The sequence below is a fragment of the Macaca thibetana genome, chromosome 1 (assembly GCF_024542745.1).
Source record: "Macaca thibetana thibetana isolate TM-01 chromosome 1, ASM2454274v1, whole genome shotgun sequence".
NCBI classification, from domain to species: Eukaryota; Metazoa; Chordata; class Mammalia; order Primates; family Cercopithecidae; genus Macaca; species Macaca thibetana.
Window position 1 is genome coordinate 68985466 of NC_065578.1, and position 23131 is coordinate 69008596.

At 36.7% G+C, this 23131-nt stretch overlaps 2 protein-coding genes across 6 annotated transcripts in view; both read left to right on the forward strand.

Annotated features, from left to right (window-relative positions):
* The window catches only part of LRRC7 (leucine rich repeat containing 7), a 1535715-nt gene that overhangs the window by 1188865 nt on the left and 323719 nt on the right, over window positions 1-23131 (forward strand). For all 5 annotated transcript variants that reach the window (XM_050804492.1, XM_050804501.1, XM_050804531.1 and 2 more), the window contains one exon: window positions 21521-21638. In XM_050804492.1, the coding sequence (XP_050660449.1) occupies window positions 21521-21638 (118 nt within the window). The remainder of the gene's footprint in view (window positions 1-21520; window positions 21639-23131) is intronic.
* SRSF11 (serine and arginine rich splicing factor 11) overlaps window positions 1-23131 on the forward strand; it is a 763374-nt gene that overhangs the window by 288750 nt on the left and 451493 nt on the right. The window lies entirely within an intron of this gene.

Sequence of the window (23131 nt, forward strand, 5' to 3'; positions counted from 1 at the left end):
ACGTAGTTTGAATGTGGAAAATAGTAAATAATTTTTGCTTACTGAGATTTTTGTTTTTGCTTAAAATGTTTTATTATTTAAAAATGTGTAGTATCAGCAACTCTTAATTATATGAGTCAACGAGAAGCTGACAATCTTCTACAAGTTTACAATGAGTAAGATGGCTTACACATGCCATCATTTATTTCTAACCTTTACCCAAATATCAAATCTCATTAAAATCTGATTCGACAACAAATTTGCTGATTTTTCCTGCCAATTTTTGAGAAATTATACAAAAAAAAAACTCAAGATTTTAGGTAAAATATATCAATTGATTTGTTCATTCACTCAGCAAACATTTCTTGGTTACCAATTATGTGCAAGCATTGTTCTAGGTGCCAGAGATATATTATTGAGGAAGATCAACAAGTTTCTATTCTCACAAAATCTACCTTGCTGCAAAAGGAGCATATAAATCAACAAACAATTTAAAATAAAAATGTTAGGTGATGGCAAACGCCATTATGAAAGTAAAGCAGGGGGCCGGGCGCGGTGGCTCATGCCTGCAATCCCGGCACTTTGGGAGGCCAAGGATGGCAGATCACCTGAGGTCAGGAGTTCAAGACCAGCCTGGCCAACATGATGAAACCCCATCTCTACTAAAAATAAAAAAAAATTAGCCAGGCATGATGGCGATGCCTGTAATGCCAGCTACACTACTCAGGAGGCTGAGGCAGGAGAATCACTTGAACCCGGGAGGTGGAGGTTGCAGTGAGCTGAAATCACGCCACTGCATTCCAGCCTGGGCAACAAGAGAGAAACTCCATCTCTAAATAAATAAATAAATAAATAAATAAATAAATAAATAAATAAGGATAAAAGAAGGAGAAATAAAATAAAATAAAGGAGGGGAATTGTTGAGAGGGCATTTGAGGTGGAAAGTGCAGTAAATGCCTAAAAAATGATCTTTTGTGTTGAGTTCTGAATGACAGGGAGGGGTCAACCAGGCAAGATCATGCAAGATCAGAGAAAGAATATTCTAGGCAAAAGGGACACTCTAAAGTAAGGAGTGTGGCATACTTACAGGACAGGAAAAAGGAGGGTGTGTAAAGAATGAGGGGAAGAGTGCTACAAGGCACCACAGGAGAGTAGGTGGGAGAGGTTGCAGGAGAAAGAGTGAGGCTAAATCATACAAGTTCAGATAAGCTAGGAATGGTCTTAAGATTTTATTCTAAGTGACGTGAAGGGACACTGAAGAATTCTAAGAGAAACAGTGACATGAAATTACTTATATTTTAAAAATACCACTCTGGTTGCAGTGAAAATACATTGTAGCAAGTCAAGAGCAGAGAAAAAGAGATTAGAGGCTACTGCAGTTGTACAGGTGAGAGGTTGGTGGCTTCAACTAGACTGATGATAGTGAAGAAAAGGAGAAGAATTTCAGACTTTGTTTTGTAGGCAAAGTTAACAAAATTTGATAATGAAATGGATTTGGGAGATAGATTAGGACCAGAAAGGAAATTTAGAAAGAGTTGCTATTGATAGAGGAGGAAAACAAGGAAAGAAGGGTTTTTGAGGATATAGGAAGAAAACTTATGTTGTCATGAAAGCCAGGAAAAGAACAGCAAGTGTTTTAAAAAGAGGGAGTATAAACTGAGAGATTGGCTAAGAGGATAGAGGAGAGACCGTTGTATTTGCTAGTATGGAAGTCGTTGGTGACCTTAATAAGAGTAGTACAGTGAAAACCTGATTGAAGTAGATTAAAAAGACAATGGTGAATATAAACATCTCTATTTAAAATGTTTTGTTGTTAGGGAAAGCAGAACAATGGGACCAGCTAGAGAAGTGTATGAAGTCAAAATACATTTTGTTTTGTTTTGTTTTAAGATCAGTGACATGAAGGCACATTTGTTCATGACTAGAATTAAATAAGGAGAAAGGGGGAGAAACTAGCTGCAGAAAATTGATGTAATAATTATAGGAGCAATGTCCTGAAGGCAAAAGTATAGGAGATCCTCAGAATGTGTGAAGGGGAGGAATAGACATAATTCATTCATTGTAATGAAAGAGAAAGAAGAAAATATGAGTGCAGATGATGATGGTTGGCAGGACTTGAGGGACATAATGACACTGAAGTTTGGTTCAAACCATAGAGGTTCCAATGTGTGAAAGAAACGCTGTGAGCTGAAAGGATGGGAAGTGACAATCTTACAATGTGCCAAGAAGGTGAGAGAGTGGGGTACATGAAAGTTGGGATTAAAGAGGAATATTACTTATAAAATGAATTGAGGGCCTTAAATGTATAAATTAACTGTATTTTGTAAAGTTTCCTCTTAAAGTGGTGGTTAGTTGAGAAACAGATATCAAAGGCAAGTTCTCCTAAAGTCTCCTATATTGTCTTATATGCCTGGACCAGAAGAAACCGAGAAGACAGATGAACAGCTAAGAAGGCAGGAAATGCAACAAAAGTTTATTGATCATCTGCTCTGTGCTAAGCACTTCATATGCAATAGCTTTTCTGTCCTCAGAACAACCCTGCCCAATAGGTTTTGTTATCTTCACTAAATTTAAGGATCTTAAAGCACAATGAGGTTAAAGAATGTACTAAAGGTTATACAGCTAGAAAATAGAGCAGGGCATGGTGGCTTACGCTTGTTATCCCTGCTGCTGGGGAGTCTGAGGCAGGAGGATCGCTTAAGCCCAAGAGTTTAAGACTGCAAGTAAGCTATGACCACACCTCTACAGCCTGAGAGACAGAGTGACACCTGATCCCTTTAAAAAAATGGCCTGGCCCAGGATGGTGATCCTGAGGATGGATTTGAAGGACAGAGTTTGGAGAGGTTTTTAGAAGGCAAACTTTACTGGATTGGCCATCTTGATATTGGGGGAAGCATCTTGATATTGGAGGAAGGAGTCACAGGTGACTCCTAGGTTTCTGCTACAGGATATCTGGGTAAGCAAAAAGATGGAAGGCATAGAATCCAGGGACCAGAGCCCAGTTCAGAAGAGCAGCAAAGGAATATCTTACAAAACCAGCTGTACATTACCTTGAGAGAGCAATCTTCCCATGCTGCAGCCAGCTATACAGGGCACAGGAGTGAATTGCTCTAGAATAAAATGTAGACCTAGCAATTTATCTGATGTGCTTTACATTTAGAAATATAATTGCTTGGCATTTGACAGAGCTTTTTGAGCATTTGGAGAAAATTAAGGATAAATGTATAGAAAAAAACAAGCTAAAAAGTGAAGCAACTTCTGGAACAAAAAAAAATTTTATGAGTAGCATATACATAGGATGAACAAATCTATAAATCTAATGTACAGCATGAAGACTATAGGTAATAAAATTGTACTGTATGTGAAATTCATGCTTAATGAGTAGATTTTAGCTACTCTTGCCACAGAAACAAGGAAAAGTGAGTTGATATATATGTTAATTTGCTTCACTACAGTAGCCTTTTTGCTATCTATGTGTATTCTGTAACATCATGTTACATACTTTAAGTATACATATTACATTTATGTTTTAAAAAACTTTTATGAGTAAAGTAAACACAGAGTACAAATCCACTTATTAATGTCAGTATTTACCGCTGATTTAACCAAAGATTTGGATGTAAGTATGCTGGGAAGATTGGCAAAAAGACTGGTGGTGGCTTTGGTCGTGAGAGATGATATGATTTTTTCAAATGCCATAATATGAAATAAATACACAATCTCTACAATTGATAGAAAAAGACAAAGAAATACATGCACATCTTTAGAAATGTAGAAGAAAATACAAGAAGTAATAGCTAAAAGAGTTGAAAGCAACTAACTCTACAAGAGAGACTGTGGGATGTGAAGAAGGGGAAAAAGAACTGAGATATTTTTATTTTAAAAATTTTAGGCCGGGCTCGCTGGCTCAAGCCTGTAATCCCAGCACTTTGGGAGGCCAGAGACGGGTGGATCACGAGGTCAGGAGATCGAGACCATCCTGGCTAACACAGTGAAACCCCCATCTCTACTAAAAAATACATAAAACTAGCCGGGCGAGGTGGCGGGCACCTGTAGTCCCAGCTGCTTGGGAGGCTGAGGCAGGAGAATGGCGTGAACCCAGAAGGCAGAGCTTGCAGTGAGCTGAGATCCGGCCACTGCACTCCAGCCTGGGCGACAGAATGAGTCTCCGCCTCAAAAAAATAAATAAAAATAAAAATAAAAATAAAAAATTTTAAGAGGAAAAGAGAATTGAGCTAGAAGAGAAAAACACAGGGATTAGTCGTTCGGTAGAGCTGATCAAATCTGACAATATAATAGCACTTCCTTCTGAAAATGATTTATCAATGTGTCTTATAAAAGCCACACTAATAAAAATGTATGTCCAGAACTCCCGTATATTATAAAACATGATTTGTGCAAATTAAATGAGGTAAAAAGTAAAAATGTAATTTCAGGTGTGTCAATTTCTGCTATCTATTGTTTTCACTACTTCTTTTAATAGTTGTTACTTGGTTATTGCATGTTTTAATATTATTCATTTCCAGCTTAATTCTTAGTATGTGACTTGACGGTTTGTTCTACTCCAGAGAATTAATCCCCTATCAACTCCAAAAGGCAGATTTCATTCTAGAAGTGAGTCCAAACTGCCACATTAATAGAATGCCCTCTCTTATTTAGAACCACTTTGAGATCCAGTTCTTGACCAGGCACTCTTAGAAAGCCAGGTCACTCTTAACTTGTTACAGAAATGTAGGATTACTTCACAGAGATTATGAAGCTGACCTTGCATAGAACTGACTTCTAGTCAAATGTAAAATTCATATATGGACATTTGCTTTCAAAAATTAGGAGAGCTATATAAGGCCAGGACTCAGGATCTACTATAGCAAATATGTACTGCATCTTTCTATAATGACAATTAATTAAATGATTTATAAGAGAAAACTGTAAATATGTTACAGAATCAAATGCAAAATTCATCTGAATTGTGAAGAGAAATCATATTTACTGTATTCTGTTGTGAGAGATACTGTGGCAGAAAAGTTTAAGAGACCTTGGACTAGACTTCACAGATAATGAGCAGTTCCCCAGATTGTGAGAAATGATGGGAAAGAAAAGAAGCAAAGGATATGAATAATGTAAGCTCACCCTTATTGCCTCCTAGCTAGTATTATTTAATTTCAAAGGTCAGCTCCAAAATCCCAATAGAGCCTCTCATTATGGAGACAAAGAGCAGCCCGAAGTGAAATGTCTGGGGTAGGGAAAACCACTAAAGTCTTAGAGTTGGGCAGACTTAAGTTTGAATCCCAGCTTGGGGAAGGTTCTTAGCCTCAGTTTCTCTCCTATGTAAACTGTAGAAAATAGCATCTACCTTGAAAGACTGTCTTACTCATATCTTATTTTTATCATCTAATGACCTTGTGGTAATTCTTCTTCACTGTTATATATTATATAACATAATATATGTAAAATGTGAGTATGGTGTCTGCAAAACATAATCTTTCAACAAATGGCAGTAATTGCTATGAGCTGCAATACAGTAAAGAATACAAAAAAGCTGGCCTCTCCCTATAAAATGAGAGATGATAGTTGCACTTTCCAGAAAGAAAGTTATCTTCTATTCCAAATTAACAGTGATATGAAATGAAACAAATCTTTTGCAGATACTTTTTCTTCCAAAATGTATGTGGAAATACATTTTTAATAAAATCCTAGGCATATGTATCCCTTCTATGCATAGAGGCAATTTGTTGTTTCCATAACGAACCTGAAACAGCGCTGAGTTAAGTCTCAAACAGTCAGAGATTAAAGGAAACAACAACATTCTATCTCTTTCTTTAGAACCATTTTACTGCTTCTGCGTTTCCTGGTAATAATGCAACCTCACTGCCTTGCTATTGATTTTTCATTTTGGGGTGTGTGTGGGTGTGTGTGAGCGGGGGGTGTGTGTGCCTGCATGTGCTATTTACTGCTTCTTGCTTTCCTGGTAACAATGCAACCTCACTACCTTGCTATTGATTTTTCATTTTGGTGTGGGTCTGTGTGGGTGTGTGGGTTTGATACTTATTGCTCAGACAGTTAAGTTTTCTGTTTTCTTTAAATTTTAAGTGGGTGAATTAAAGGTTTGTTTCCTATTTTTCGAGATTCTTTACGGTGAATTTCCCATGGCCCTCAATGGAGTCTGTCCTGTGTGTGAGTGACCTTAAATAGGACTGAATTTTGCTTTCTACCAAGAGCCCTAAATAATTAAGAGCTAACTGATAAAAGCTTGTAGTATATGTTTATTCATTAACATTAATGACATTTGCTTCTGTCATCACCAGTGGAACACTGCCACTAGCCTACAGAGGAACCCTAACACTTGAGAGGAATGGGACAGAGCCAGGGCCCACAGAAGCCGGGTATGCGGGATGCCCACAGCAGAAGGAGCTCTTTTTAGAAGAATGAAGTCAGAGATATCAGAGTGGAGTGTTCTCAGAAGGGAGGGATGGCATCGTTAAATGGAATAGGGAGGCCAAGAAAGGCAAGAACTGTATAATCCATTAGACCAAACAATAAAGTGTCATTTGTATCTTTTACAATGCCAACTTCAGGGGAGCAGAGGCGAAAGCTCCTTGATCTTGCTGTTCTCTCTGGGTTATCACCTTCATCTGTTCTCATATTCTCAGTGCCACGGTGAAGACTCACAAATCTACGATGCCAGCTCATCCCAGTCTCTCAATCTTCAAACTGGTACATGCTTGCTGGACTTACTTGAATATTCACACTCAACAAGTATAATTCCCCACCTTGAAACCTGTCCTCTGTCCTGTATTCCTTGTTTCAGTTGGTGACTGTCCATTCAGTTTGGTTACCAAGACAGTCATCATTTACTCTTTCTATTTGTTCAGCTTCCACATCAAATCAACAGCTAAGAATTTTGTTACCTAAATATCTCTTAAATCTATCTCACCTCTCCACCCTATGACTGGAGCCTTTGTCAGACCTACATCTCACAGCTGACTAATGGAATCGTCTCCTTAGTGTTATCTTAAACCAGCCTTTTCCCCCATTCTATTTCTCACACAGCCAACAGTGACCCATTCCAAATATAAATATGACCAGACTATAACCTAAGTTAAGGAAGTTACCTGTCTCTTCTCTAACTTCAGAGGAAAAAACCACGCAGCTTAGCATGGAATGCTGACATGAGGCCTCTACAGTCTGGCTACAGCCTATTTCTTCAATCTCTTCCTTCTTCTGCTCTCTTAGGAAGTGTTCCTGAAACACAAAGCTTTTTCTTGCCTGTAGGTTCATGCTGTTTCCTCTGCCTGGCACGCTACTTTGATTCATCTCAACTGTCACTTCCTCCCACAGCCTTCATTATTCACTCCCTGGCACATTTGTTCCACTCTCCTCTGTGCCTCCATATTACCATGTTCCATAGTTGTACTTGCCAAACCTATGGCAATTATTCATTCTATATATATATACATTTATTGAATGCTTACTCTGTTCCAGGGAAACAAGGGTGAAAAAGAAAGACACTAATGTGTGTCCGCCTCCCCTACCAGAATACTGAACTATGTCTATTTAATCTTTGTTTCCATGGGAACTAGTGCAGTGTTTTGTCCAAAGCTAGCTTCTCACTAAGTATTTGTTGCATAAATACTTATAATTTTATAACAGTGGGTTATAGAAATATATATGCAAAAGTATGTGAAAACACAGTAGAGAGACAACCAATCCTGCTTTGTTTAGGGGTCAGGGAGGTCCACCTGGCAGAAGTGCATTGCTGAAGACAAGACTAGAGCACAATCTAATTGGGTTTTCAGATTAAAAATGGAACCTTAGAGAACATGGAACTAGCTCAATAATGTGGCTAAGTATGAATGGAGTCAGAATTCAAATCCTGGTCTATCTGATTCCAAAGTTTATAATCTACTTACTATCACTACCAGTGGAGAAAAAACTCCAGTTATACCATGAGCCATCTTCTCTCTGGCTCACTGACCTTAGTAGAGCTAGTCAGCAAAGTTAGCCTTTTGTCACTCACAACTGATCAGGGCATAGAAGGGCAAAACAATATATACATATATATACATATATGTGTGTGTATATGTGTATATATGTATCTGTACATATATATACATATATGTGTGTCTGTGTGTGTGTGTATATATATATGTACAGATACATAAACCAGCTAACACTAGTGTGGAACTCTAGATTGATGCCATTCAGCCTAATTGTTCACATACCACATTGATTACCCTCTATAGACAAAGCAGTATTTTTTTACATGTCAACTAACAAAACTTTTGCCAACCAATAATTACTAAAAAAGCAACAAAAGGAACCCCTCTTCAAAGGCACACCTGTGAACAAGCATACTCATACACACATATCCTTTGTCTTTAGCTTAATAGAGATATCAGGAATTTACCCCAAATACACAGAAACGATGAAACACTTAAAGCTATGCTTTTAAGTTCAGCTTTCACATTTTTCTATTTCATTCTGGGTATCATTAGCTTGCTACCATCACATAAAGTAATCAAGGATATGCAAGTTAAATAACACTTTCATTTAAATATTTTAATGCAAATTTTTATTGAATAGAGTAGGTATGGCAATGTGCTATGTCTTGTACATTCAAAGCAACAGCTGTTATTCCAATAAAACAGATATATTCCCTTCCTTGTAAGATAATAACAAATGTTAAAATAACCTTGGTCTTCCAAAGGGAAAAATGATACAACATCTTTGTACAAATTGTTGTTTAAAAGATCTGTATTTTAAGAACAACAGCAGTGATATTTATTGTTTTCTAGGATAAAATGCCTGGGTATCTACTGTAGTCACCATCTTTCTGCAGGAAATAAAAAGAGCTCTTCTCTGCAGTACGTTCAACATTGCTAAAATGCACTAGAAAGGACTATAATTGTTCCGTTTTCCTATAGCTCCAATCTTACTTGATACTGCCAGCACTTGTCCAGCGCTATACCTGCCCCACCAATCCTACACCATCACTACTACTAGAGACCCTAAAGTCTTGTTTGACTACAAAATCTCTTCTTTGCCCATGCACTGCTGGCACCAGCTCTTAATCATTTCTCCTCTTAGCTGTGTCACTCTGCTCACTTCTACTAACAGTGCTTTAGTGAAGACTCATTATTTTTCATCTGGATGTTTTCTAATCTCCCACTTGCCTGTCTGTTCATAGGTGCCAGTTGTTTCTCAAAAACAAAAATCTGAGTAAGTCACTTCCGTGATATTCACTGCGTATGAATATTTAAGGAGTGGATGTTAGTGTGGGAGAGTAGCATAGAAGAGTTTTTAAAAGCACACAATTCCACGTATTTAAATCCTGTACATCAAGAAAAAAGTATAGGGATATTTCTTTGGGAATAAAATGTTCTTTGCAAAGCCCTCTCTCTGTTATAGTAGTTATTACCTTTAATTTTATTTATAACCATTAGTTAGCTGTATACATGAGGAAGGGGATTCTTTGTTATTAATCTTTGAATCCTGGCACTGTTCCTGTCACTGAGTAGATGTTCAAGAGGTGCTCACTGAACACAAGCAGTCTAGGGGGAAGGGAAAGGATAGAAGGGAGGAAGAAAGGGAAAAGGAGAGATAAAGGAAAGGAGAAAAGAAGGAGGGAAAGGAAGGGTAAATGATGTCACAATTGGAAGTTTACAATTTCACCAAGTAAGTATATAAAACCATTTTTGCTCTCTTATCACTTAGAGTTGGCTCTTTTCTAACAAAAAAATTATTAACACTTGTTTTAAATGAAAGAATTTTAAAACATTTTATTATAATGTGCATGATATAATTATTTCTTTGAAACAACTTTCAAATGAACTGAACATCTTTAACGGGATTCAAAGGAAGAACTTGTAAGAAACCAGCCATTGAGTGAGGCCAACTCATTAGACAATCATTTCTTTTCCCTGGTGAAGTCTACATGTGCCTACATATGGCATCAATGAACCTCTCACTGAATATTTATGATTTAATATAAAGCTTTTCAGGTAAAGGATTTATCTTTTGAAAATTTGCATACAACTAATACTTTTGTATTTGTGGTGAAAACTATACAGCTTATTTTATTTTTTCTAAGAAACTAAACTATGTTTGAGATATAGTCATCTACATTTATGCCATTTTTATAATGTTCTTAATTTTCCAAGCATGAGTATAAAGATATTAATAAAATGCTAATCCAAATTATGATATTTTTCATTTATATGGCACTTTGCTAACCCCAAAGTGGTATAACATATACTCATATTTATGCTATGCTCCTCTCTGTCAGTAGATAGTTGTTGAGTCTGAGTCTTCTGTAATTCTCCTGGGGCCTGGGGCCTTTGTGAGGGCTCACTGGTTCCTTGTCTTAACCACTCTTCCCTCCCAGGAAGCCTGGGAGAGACTGTTGTCAATTCCCACCATTATCTTTCCAAAGCTCGGATCTGATCATTAAGAGGCGATAGTGTGCTAGTATAGAAATGGCTTTGTGGCCCGGCACGGTGGCTCATGCCTGTAATCCCAGCACTTTGGGAGGTGAAGGCAGGTGGATCACTTGAGGTCAGGAGTTCGAGACCAGCCTGGCCAACATGGTGAAATCCTGTCTGTACCAAAAATGTAAAAAAAATAGCCGGGTGTGGTGGTGCACAACTGTAATCCCAGCTACTCGGCAGGCTGAGGCAGGAGAATCGCTTGAACCTGGGAGGTGGAGGTTGCAGTGAGCTGAGATCATGCCACTGCACTCCAGCTTGGGAGACAGAGCGAGACTCTGTCTCAAAAAAAAAAAAAGAAAAGAAAGAAAGAAATGGCTTTGTACCCACACAGAACTGATTTTGAATCTTAGCTCTGGCACTTGCTAGCAATATGACCTTGTAAAAGTTACCTCCTGAGTTTTCTCATCTACAAAATAAGGATAACAATACCTTCTTTACAACATTGTTGTAAGTAGAGACAATATACATCAAAGTGTAGTTTAGTCACTTGCACCTATGTAATAGGCACACACAAAAATGGTGACTATCTTGCTATTATGCCACTCTCCTACATAGAATATTCATGAAAGAATAACCATTTACTGAGAAGGTACAATGTGCCAAGCATTATGTTCCACACTTTCCATACTACAGGAACCGGAGAAACTACACTTCAATTTTGTAATCACAAAACTCGGACATCCATGTTTCAATAGGTATAAACGTACAGAACGTTAAAAAGTATGCAGGTGGAGCATGCAAACAGGTCTTAATCTGTGACCTGGAACTTGAACAAGAAGTAGAAGGGAGGTGGGATAGGGTAGAGTGGAAAAGAGCTCCAGTTGGAGACTGGCATTTGTAAAGTCAAGGCAGAGTACACCAGGTGCAGAAACACAGCTGCTGAGTGTGGCTGGAGATGTGGTAATGCAGGACAGCAGAGGAGAGCTATGGATGGAGAAGGGACAGGGAAAAAGGGAAATGGCAAGATGAGAAATTGGAGAGGCGAAGAGCCTTGGAAGCCACATTAAGGAATTTGGACTGTCCTGAAGAGAGCAGACAACTACTGAAAAATTATGAGGAGGAGATGGACCTAATCACATTTGCTTTTTTAGAAGGAACATTCCACCACTTCCTTTCTCAGTGGCCATTAACCTAGCCCACAGATCCATGCCTGGGCTTCAGGTGGTTTGCAAGTTCCCTGAAATTGGTTGCAAATGTATGTATTTGTGTGAGTGGATGCGTGCACATGCGCATATGCGTGTTCTCATAAACATTTTTCTGGAGATAGCAACTAAAAGGTTAACTCAAAATTGTGAACAATGACCATCCAAACACTTCCTACAGGATAAAGCTCAGACCCTTACAGCCTTTTACATTCTGACTAAAACCCTCATTTTTCTTTCCTCTCCAGACAGCTTAGAATACAGCCACTTGCTTTTTGTTATTGTTGCCATTCTGAATATGCTTCTGAGCCTTTCTTTCATGTACAGCCTCTTGGGCTTCTCTGCACTTTCCAATCTTCCCTACCTCCCCATCCCCACCTTCCACTCAGAAAACAACCCCTCTCTCTAAACATGGTTGAAATGTTTCTTCCTTCTCCAGGCATTCTCTCATATTTCTTTCCCATTTTTTAAGAAACGCACACATTGAAGCCATAGAATTCTGGTGACCCAGCTAGAGTGAGAGAGGGATAGACAAATAGACCAGTAGGCTAGAAATAGAAAGTCCAGAAACTAACCGACACTTGAAGTGGAAATCAGATATTCAAAAAGGTTGTCTTGCAAACCAGTGGAGAAATAATGAAGTTTTTAAAAAATGATGCTGGAGGACGGGCGCAGTGGCTCACAACTGTAATCCCAGCACTTTGGGAGGCTGAGGCAGGCGGATCACCTGAGGTCAAGAGTTCAAGAACAGCAACATGGCGAAACCCTGTCTCTACTAAAAATACAAAAAATTAGCCAGGTGCGGTGGTGAGCACCAGTAATCCCAGCTACCCGGGAGGCTGAGGCTGGAGAATTGCTAGAACCCGGGAGGAGGAGGTTGCAGTGAGTCAAGATCATGTCACTGCACTCCAGCCTGGGCGACAGAGCTAGACTCCCACCTCAAAAAAAAAAAAAAAAAAAAAAAAAAAGATGCTGGAAATGGTCATCTATAAGGGGGAAAAGAATAAATCCTTACTTCACATCATTCTCATCAGACCCTTACAGCCTTTTACATTCTGTCTAGCGACAGAGCTAGACTCCTACCTCAAAAAAGAAAAGAAAAAAAAAAGATGCATAAATGGTCATCTATAAGGGGGAAAAGAATAAATCCTTACTTCACATTATTCTCAAAAATAAATTTCAGATAGTTCAAATCAAAGCATTAAAACATTTAGAAGAAAAATAATTTTATTATCCAACTTTTGTGTATGTGCACTAGCAGATGTATATTAGAATATTTTTAGCAGCATTGTTCATGTTAGAAAAAATTAGAAAGAACCCAAAAGCCATGAACAATAGAACGTATAAGAAAGTTGTGTTCTATGAAACATAAAGCAGTGAAAGTGAATGAATACATTTTCTACATCAACATTGAATACTATTAATAACATAATATCAAATGAAAAAGGAAAGTTACAGGTGGAAACATACAGTATTACTCCATCTATATAAAGATAAACACACAAATCCAAACAATATATAATTTTAGGATTATTAAACCTGTTGTAAAAATTTAGGATTATTAAACCTGTTGTAAAACCTGCTGTAAAAAAAATAGAAGCAAGGGAATTAGCAAAATAAAATTCAAGAAATTGGTTGCCTCTCAGTGGTGGTGGGTAGAAGACAAAGGGATATGATAGAGAGGAGCATAGGTGAACTTTCTTCAACTGGATTGAGAAATATGGGTCGTAGTTTTATTATAATTAAAAAAAACACATATTACATATGTTCTTGGGTATGTGTATTTCACAATAAGACATTTTAAAAGACACAAACAATAATAAAAGAAATACAATGACTCACAAAAGACATGGTTCCTCTCCTTGAGATGCTCACAGTTTGCTGCTTGCTTCAGTTCCTGTGTCCTCCTTGTTCCGTAGATTGTTGTGAAGGGCTCCTTTCTCAACTACTGTCTCCCTTCTACATCCTTTGGGTTTATTCTGTTGCCTTTTGCTGTACATTTTCCTAAGTTGCATGCTTAACTCACTCATTTTCAGCCTTTTGTCTTCTCTAATGTAAGCATTTAAGGCTACACATTTACCACCTATTATTCTAGCTATGTTGTGGCATTTCTGTTATGTAACATTTTATTATTTAATTGTTTTGTAATCTCCATTATCATTTATTTTTTGGTGCATGAATTATTAAATTTTATCTTGTAAATATAGAACACAATATAAATGTTTTTAAAGTTATTTTTTAGTTACAAATTTCTAACTTAATTGCATTATTGATCAAGAATATGGTCTTTTTGTTATGAATTCTTTGGTGTTTGTTGAGACTTCTTTTATGTCTAGCACACGATTAATTGTAAATTTTTATATGCATTTTAAAAAAAATACCGTGTAGTAGTTGAGCTCAGTGTTCTATGTGTGTCCTGTAGAACAAACTCATTAATTGTAGCCATTAGTTCTTCTATAGCTTTTTGTATTTTTTGTCTGTTTTTGAGTCAATTATTGAAAAATGTGTTAAACTATCCTGCTATGATAACAGTTTTATAGTATCTCCTTGAAGATCCATCATATTTTCCTTTAAATATATTAATACTACTATACTAGATAAATTTGTAATTGTTTTACATTACTGGTGAACTGATTATCACTTTGTGGTCACTCTTCTCTAGTAATGTATTTTGCTTTAAATCGGTATTGCTGTGTAAACTTTCTTTTAGTTAATTTTGACAGTTTTACAACTTTACATCAAGTTTTGGGTGCACCACTGTTAAACAACATAGAAATTGCTTCTTTTTAATTTTAATTCACTCTGACAGTCTGTTTCTTAATTGGAGAAATTAATCCATATTTACTGAAGGCAATTATGGATGCATTTGTATTAATGTATTTCACTCTATTCTTTATTTTTATCTGTGTTGCTACTTCTGAGTCTTTTTTTCATTATATTTATTAAAGTCTTTTCTGCTTCTTTATCTCATTCCATTTATTTTGTCTCTATCAACTAGAAATCATACACTTTAATTCTATTTTTTAATTTGTTATTCTAAAAATATAAACATACCATTTTAATTTAACACAAGTATTTAACTTTGATCTAAAGTTAATCAGTATCTTTGCCTTCCTCCCAAACAATGAAAAAATCTGAAAATGTTTGTAATCCAAGTATTTTTCTCTTGCTATACATGCTTTTGTTGTTCAGAACTTTAGTTCTACATTTATTTTTTAATCCAACAATTATCCATTTTGTTACTGTTTTATGTAGTCAATGTTTAGATGTAACCACTTATTTTTTGTTCTTGTTTTTAATTAATATTCTTTCTTGCTGCTCTGACCTCTCTTCTTGGTCATATTTTTTTCCTTACTAAAAAATATTCTTTCACAGCGGCTTCAGTAGTCTCTCGATAGTAAAGTCTATTTTTGTCTGAAAAACTTATTTTTCCTTTATTAAAAAAGATAACTGTAAATATAAGATTATTTACTCTCAATACTTCAGAGATGACATCTAATGAATTGCTGCTGTACTTGTTGTTGAGAAGACAGCCCTAATTTCTGAGCTTTTCAAAATAATCTTTCCTTGACAAACTTTAAGATCTATTACCTTTGATACTCTGCAACTTCATGTAAGTCTAGATATAGATTCCCTTTTTATTTATCTTGCTTAGAATTTGTTGGGCTTGCTCAATCTGAATATGAGTGCCTTCCAACAATTCTGAAATTCCTCCACTAACTCACTCATTTTATTTTCTATGGTTTCCCAAAATTCCAAAAAGACCTTCTTACCCTCTCCTCCACGTCATTTAGGCAGTCTTTTAAATCCTACTTTTATTTCTTTAAACATATTAAATGCATTTATTTTACATTTTATGTTTCATAATTCTATTATATCCACCATTTGCAGGCTTGATTCTTTGTTTTTCTGTAACATCTCACTCAAGTCAATTATTTTATTATATATTCAGTGATCTTGTTAAATGATGTTATGTTTTTTGCAACGTTATCTGTGAGACAAAGGCCTAAATTTAAAGTTGAGTTCCTTAGGGGAGACTTGTGTATGCTTCTACCTGGCACTTTGGGCAATATTAACACAGGACCACTTGTAACTCGCAAGTGGGTTTAAAGAAGCCCCATACATACTGTGAATTCCAGTCTCTAACACAAGAGAGGTCAGGCTTGTGGTTGGCAATTCCTAGAAGACTTTTTTCTCTCTCTCTTTCTTTTTATTATTTTTTTCTTCCTTCTTCCTTTCCTTCCCTCTCTCTCTTCATTCCTTTGCTATTCCTATCTGTCCTTCATTCTTTCCCTTCCTTTCCTTTTTTTCTTCTTTTTCATCCCTCTTATTTTTTCTTCTTTCCCTTCCTACCTGTATTAGTCTATTTTCATGCTGCTGATAAAGACATACACAAGACTGGACAATTTACAAAAGAAAAAGTTTATTGGACTTATGGTTCCACATGACTGAGGAGTCCTCACAATTATGGTGGAAGGTAAAAGGCACATCTCCCATGCTGGCAGACAACAGAAGAGCTTGTGCAGGGAAACTCCCCTTTTTAAAACCATCAGATCTTTTGAGATTTATTCAATCCCAAAAACAACACAGGAAAGACTATGATTTAATTACCTCCCACTGGGTCCCTCTAACAATACATGGGAATTATGGGAGCTACAAGATGAGATTTGGGTGGGGACACAGCCAAACCGTATCATTCTGCCCCTGTACTCTCCCAGATCTTATGTACTCACATTTCAAAACCAATCATGCTTCCCCAACAGTCCCTCAAAGTCTTAACTCATTTCAGCATTAACTCAAAAGTCCACAGTACAAAGTCTCATCTGAGACAAGACAAGTCCCTTCCACCTATGGGCCTGTAAAATCAAAAGCAAGTTAGTTACTTCCTAGATACAATGGGAGTACAGGCATTGGGTAAAGACAGCCATTCCAAATAGAAGAAATGGGCCAAAACAAAGGGTCCACAAGCCCCATGCAAGTCCAAAATCTTAAAGCTCCAAAATGATCTCCTTTGACTCCATGTCTCACATCCAGGTCACACTGATTCGAGAGGTGGGCTCCCACAGCCTTGGGCAGCTCTGTACTTGTGGCCCCGTGGGGTACAGCTCCCCTCCCGGCTGCTTTCATGGGCTGTCATTGAGTGTCTGCAGCTTTTCCAGGCACAATGTGCAAGCTGTCAGTGGATCTACCATTCTGGGTTCTAGGGGAAGGTGGCCCTCTTCTCACAGCTCCACTAGGGGGTACCCAAGGAGGGACTCTGTATGGGAGCTCCAACCTCACATTTCCCTTCTGCACTGCCCTCACAGAGATTCTCCATGAGGGCCCCGCCCCTGCAGCAAACTTCTGCCTGGGTACCCAGGCACTTCCATTCATCTTCTGAAATCTACTCAGAGGTTCACAAACCCCAATTTTGGACTTCTGTGTACTTGCAGGCTCAATGCCACGTGGAAGCTGCCAAGGCTTGGGGCTTGTACCCTCTGAAGCCATGGCCCAACCTCTATGTTGGCCCCTTTCTGCACACAGCACAGGGCCCTGGGTCTGTGATGGGAGAGGCTGCCACAAAGGTCTCCAACATGCCCTGAAGACGTTTTACCCATTGCCTTGGTGATTAACTTTCAGCTCCTCATTATTTATGCAAATTTCTGCAGCCGGCTTGAAAGACTTGCCCCCATGATTCAATTACCTCCCACCAGGTCCCTCCCACAACATGTGAGAATTATGGGAGCTACAGGATGAGATTTGGGTGAGGACACAGCCAAATTGTGTCACTTCCTTTCTTCATTCTTTTTCTTTTCTTTACTCCTTCTTCCCCCTCCCTCCATCCCTCCTGCCTTCCTTCCTTCCTTTTTTCCTCCTTCCTGCCTCCCTTCCTTCTTTTCTTCCTTTTTCACACTTCACTCAAAGCCGAGGCTGAGAAATACATGTATCCCCTGCTAAATCCCTTTGCAGACCCAGTTTTTTCCTAGTTCACTCACTGGGGGTGGTCTCTAAGCCAATCTCTCACTCTGTTCAGACTCCAAGCAGTCTTCTATCCTTCCACTTGCAATATCTTTAACTCAGGCTTAACCCATCAGGGACCAACAGACACCACCAGAGCAAAAGCTAAATCCAGACTCATGTAAGTCTATGTGTTATTTTTCCTGTTATTCTGGAATTCAAAAATTGCCTCAAATTACAGTCAGAGCTCATTTTATACAATAAAGCAGTGGGTGAGTGTGAGGGTGTTTAGTTTTGCTGTACCAAAAGATTACTCTTTAAATATTTAGTTTACCATACTTGAGAAACAGAAGTTGATATCTTTTCATACCTTTATCTTTAGTGTTGAAGACAAATCATAGATATAATAGATATTCAATAAATATATTTTAGATGCATATAGATGTTGTAGGCTCATACCATTCACTCCAAGATTCAAGTCTCCTTATGTTACCAAGCAAATATCTGAAACTAGTTTGAGCTACATATTCTTTGAGTTGGGATTATCTTTAGATGTTTCAACAAAAGTGTGACATTATTGCCTCTTTAGCCTTCATCTGGCTAACTTCTGATGGCTCTCTCATGGTCCACTTTTTCACACCTTTCCTAAAGATACTTTCATAAATCAACTCCAGCACCATTAACAATAAAATCTGGTACAGATATCCTACCTGTGCATTTTCATTACAACTGATATTTGCCCCAACATAAATTTCAATTAAATTACTTTAAACTTAAATAAACATCTGAATATTAAAGTACATTACTGCCCAAATATGAAAATATATTAATGTCTGAATATTAAAATATGAAGAATCTGGGCTCAAGTATAGTTGTTTCCCCTGCACTTAGCATAGTGTCTACCTTGTGGCAAGTATCAATAAATGGTTTTTCATGAATGAACAAATGAGTGAATGAATGAAATATCTTGGAATATACATTTTTAGCTCCAAATGTATTTTTATTTTCAACTTTTGAGGCTTTTTTCTTTTTGTTAACTCTCAGAGAAGAAATCTAGCTGCTGTGTTTCAGTTCTAAATGTTTACTTTGGTGTCAGTAATTTATATCGTATACTCTTCTCAAACCAATTTCTTCAGAGTTAAATTGCTTCCTTTAGCCCAAGAAAAAAAGAACACTTGAGTACACAAATATTTTAAGACTCGAAACAATTTTATTGTTTTTGAAATGTAAAATACCATTAGCAAATGAAGACAGGATAACCATGCCTTCAATTCAATTCAAGTCTTTGAGAATCATTGAGAAGTTTACAATGACCACTAACAGTTTTACTCTAATTATAATAGCTATCAATTATATTTGCCGTATTCTACTGTACTGAAGAATTACAGGTATTTTGTAATCATTCCTCATTTTATTCAAAGCTTTTGAATCTTGAAACAGCTGTTAAAATGCCTTTTTAATTTATTTGCCAATTTGTATTCTTCATAGTTATATTAAGAAGTTCACTGTTTTATATTTGCAACCTGGATTCCACTGAGACTGTTTACCTATCTGAAGTTCCCAATCCAGTGAACTACCACTCTCATCTGGAATTTAGCGTTCTCTTTATTTCCCTTTTAATTATCTATGCAGAATTTCAAAAATATTTCCTCAGTATATACTATGTACAGGACACTGTACCAGCCACTTTGGTGTATAGAAGGAAGAAACTGGTTGATACCAAGATAGATCAGGCATGACTCCTGCCTCCATCATCTAGAAAAGTAAAAAATAGATTACTATATAGGTGTGCCTCTGTATCTGGTACATAAATATTAATAATAGTTTACAGTTATCAAGCTTTACTCTGTGACAAACACAGTCTTACATTTTCACAAGTACCTTATTTCATCAAATTCAAGGCCATTGATTATAAGACACATCAATATTATAGTACCATTAAGGAAGAAAAAATACTCCTTAAAAATCATAACTTACTCCTGACTGCAGGGTGCATTCCAAATATCAAAGCTGTTAATATGTGAAAATATGTGTGACTTAGAACTGATGAATCTATTAACTCATATAATTCTCTCAGCAACTCTTCAAGTTAGGTAACGTATTGTTTTCATTTTAGAGGCAAGGAAACTGATGAGTTCAAAGATATTATGTAACTTGCCCAAGATTGCACAGCTAGTAAATAGATGGGTGGAGATTGAACACACGTCAGTCTGATTCCACATACCATATTCTCAGCTTCTACACCAAGGAGATCTTAGATTCTTTTTGTTACAGGCTGTTCAGAAGTTTCTGTGTCTTTTCTTTCTCATGTGACTTCATTTAAAGTTGAAAAAGAATACTGGGACTCTTAATAGTGGGACTGTTAATTCTTGAGCTCATTTCAGAATTTAGTTGGGATGATGAGACAAATTTATAAAACAAACAAATTGTGTTTTGAAAATCATTATCCCGAACATGGCTTGAAATGGTTGTATAATAGTGATCGGACTAGAGAGTTGTTAGTAAATCTTACCAAAATCAGTCATAAGACAATTGATTTTTTTAAATCTACGAATCTATAACTGACCACACTGCATGCAGATATAGATGTAATAGTCGTAACAGAATTATAGAGACTGGAATAAGTATAAATTAACTTTTACCAAGAGTGTAGGCATCTGTTTTCCTATTTATTTAGAAGGAAAATTAATAGTGGAAACTATCCATCAAAGTATGCATCCAAGTTCTCTTTTTGGGGTTTCATAAAAAGAAATAGCAACATTTATGTCTGAGATATTGACAATTAATTCTACACTACATGAAGTGTTACAAATAATCTTTGTAAGGCACCAAACATGACCCAAAGTAAGAAACTGCATTATTTCATATTAAGTAACAACCAGCCCAATTTATTTTTTAAAGGCTAATGAGTTAAGACATAACAACCATGTGCTACATTGTTTTTGCCTATAAATAACAAATTACATGTAAGAACAAATGGTAGTTAAATGTACTGTAGGCCAATTTCATAGTCATGGATACCAGACTTCATCTGTGGAAATTCAGCAAAACAGAATTAGAAATGTCAAACAGAAAAGATCTCATTAAGATAATTCTTCCAGAAATGAATCAAAAATTCTGTCCCAGATGTTCATATCTGGCAGGAGTCAAGATGAATTGGACAGAGCTAAACCATCTAATTTATTGTTTCTCAAAATATGATACTGCAAACACCTATGTCAAAGATTCCAGATCACTGATGTGCTTGTTAAAAATGCAGATTGTTGACCCCCTTCCAGGACCTATTTGGGTAAAGCTCAAGAATTCACATTTTAAAGAAGCATCTGCCTCAACCAGTGAATATAAGCATGCTGGATTTCACAGCTATTACTTTAACACTTGGCTCTTTCCCACCTAATCCTTTGGACTGATGGCAGAAATGAAGCAATTACGAGTGATTTTTTTCACCAAATATCAGAGGTTAAATGTCTCATACACCAAATATTTATGAAACAGTTGGGGGAGGGAGCACAAAAGAAATGTGAGCTCAGGTATTCCAGTGTATTGCAGTTTTTGCATATTAGATAAACAACTGTTTAATGTGATTCAATTAAAATAATACCTCATGAAATCTAATGTGGTCACAGAAAAACAGAACTGAGGTAATCCTGGTAGCTGTCAGAATAGAAAAGAAGAGACAACTCCAGAAGTTACTTAAAAGCAAAAGCAGTCAGTGGGAATTCAGTAGCAAATTGAATGTGAATGGTAAAAGTAGGGGCAAGAATCTGGGTAGCAGAAAATAGAAGCACTAATATGGGAATAGAATGTGAAGCCATTCAGAAACAATTGAGAAGATGAGTATGGAGGAAAATGAGGCTTTTATAACTGGTTCTTTTACTACTACATATATAAACATCGTGACTTTAATTTTGTTACTGAGTTTATGAATGAATTTAATCAAATTGAGATCTAATTAATGATTATTTTCTATTACAGCAATTGTTCAACTGTCAAGCTCTACGAAAACTAAGTATTCCTGATAATGACCTTTCAAATCTGCCAACCACTATTGCTAGTTTAGTTAATCTTAAGGAACTCGACATCAGTAAAAATGGTAAGACTTTTCTCTCATCATAAAATACGTGGAATTTTTTACTGAAAATGTGTTTTAATGTCTTCTCTTAGCAAACAATCTAAAATATTTTTTTCTTTGATTTTGTTGCAACTGTAGTTTAATGCTCTTGTAAAGTTAAATCCTAAATTTTAAGTCCAAGACAGACGTCCTCTCTCTCCTCCTCTTACTAATGTGTTTGACTCATTCAAGCCTTGTTTCCCTCTGCATTCAGATATGTGATATAATCTTTTCTATAATAATTTACTACCCTCACAAAGTTGACTTCTGTCACTATCAGAGTAAAATTTTTTCTCAACATGTGTCAAATATCACCTGCAAAACAAGGTCTACCCGTTCACCCTATTTGAAAATATACTCTTAATTTCCCTTACTGGGTTTCTGTTTTTTCCCCTAGCACTAACCATCCTCACAATATTGTATAATTTACTTATTTCCTATGGTTATGGCATATTTTCTCCTAACTGAGAATGTAAACTCCATTTCATAATAGGAAGAATTTTTCTTTGTTTTGGTCGCTAATGTGTCCGAAACATCTAGAGCAATGCCTAATAAATAATAGGAATTTAGTAGTTTTTGTTATATTCCTGGACAGACTTGTATATCTGGTGCTTTTGTTGATGATAATGCTGATGTTGATATTCAGGTTGATTATATTTTCTCTTGAGTATTTATGGGAGTGACTTAGAGCTTCAGAAAGTCTCTTGCACCTTGTTCATTCATTAAATCTTCATTTCCTTTCAAATGAACTCAGCTCTCCCTTTTGTTAGCAAGGATCAGTCAAAAAGGGTTATGTCTAGTACAATGAGGATACAAAATATGACCCCTTCATCATTAAGGAAGTCCGTTAAACTTCCTGTGTGTGCACCATATCTGCACAAGTAGTACTTTGGTAATTTATTTGGTTCTATTTAGTGCCAAGGAGACAGGAATGCAGGCATGAACGAAACAGATCCTGCCCTCATGAAGTTTACATTCAAGTGGGTTGCCCATTAAACAGGTAATTGTAGATGTTTAAATAAGCACTTTTGTGTGAAGGTGCATTCAACATGAAGGGCATGCCTAAAGAAGGATGCAATGCAATCTTTGTAGTTAGGGAAGGTTTTCCTAAGAAGTGATAACCAGATAGGATCAAAAGAAGCTAGGTAAGATTGGCTTGACATCCTAGGAAATAAGGATCTGTTTTGTGAAAGGCCACCAGACAAATACCTTGGTCACATGTAAATATAACTTTCCTAAGAAATTTGGTGCCTTTAGAGCTCCATGACAATATCTCAGTAGCCTTGTCTCTGTTCGTTTGACCAGAACTCTCCTCCACAAATATCTGCAATGCTCATTTGCTTATCACCTTCAGGCCTTTTCTTAAATGTACTGTCAACAAAGCCCTCCCAGACCACCCTATTTAAAAATAAGATACTGCTGTTATTACTCAATAGAATCACATTCTACTCTTTCTTTCTTTTTCTCATATGAAA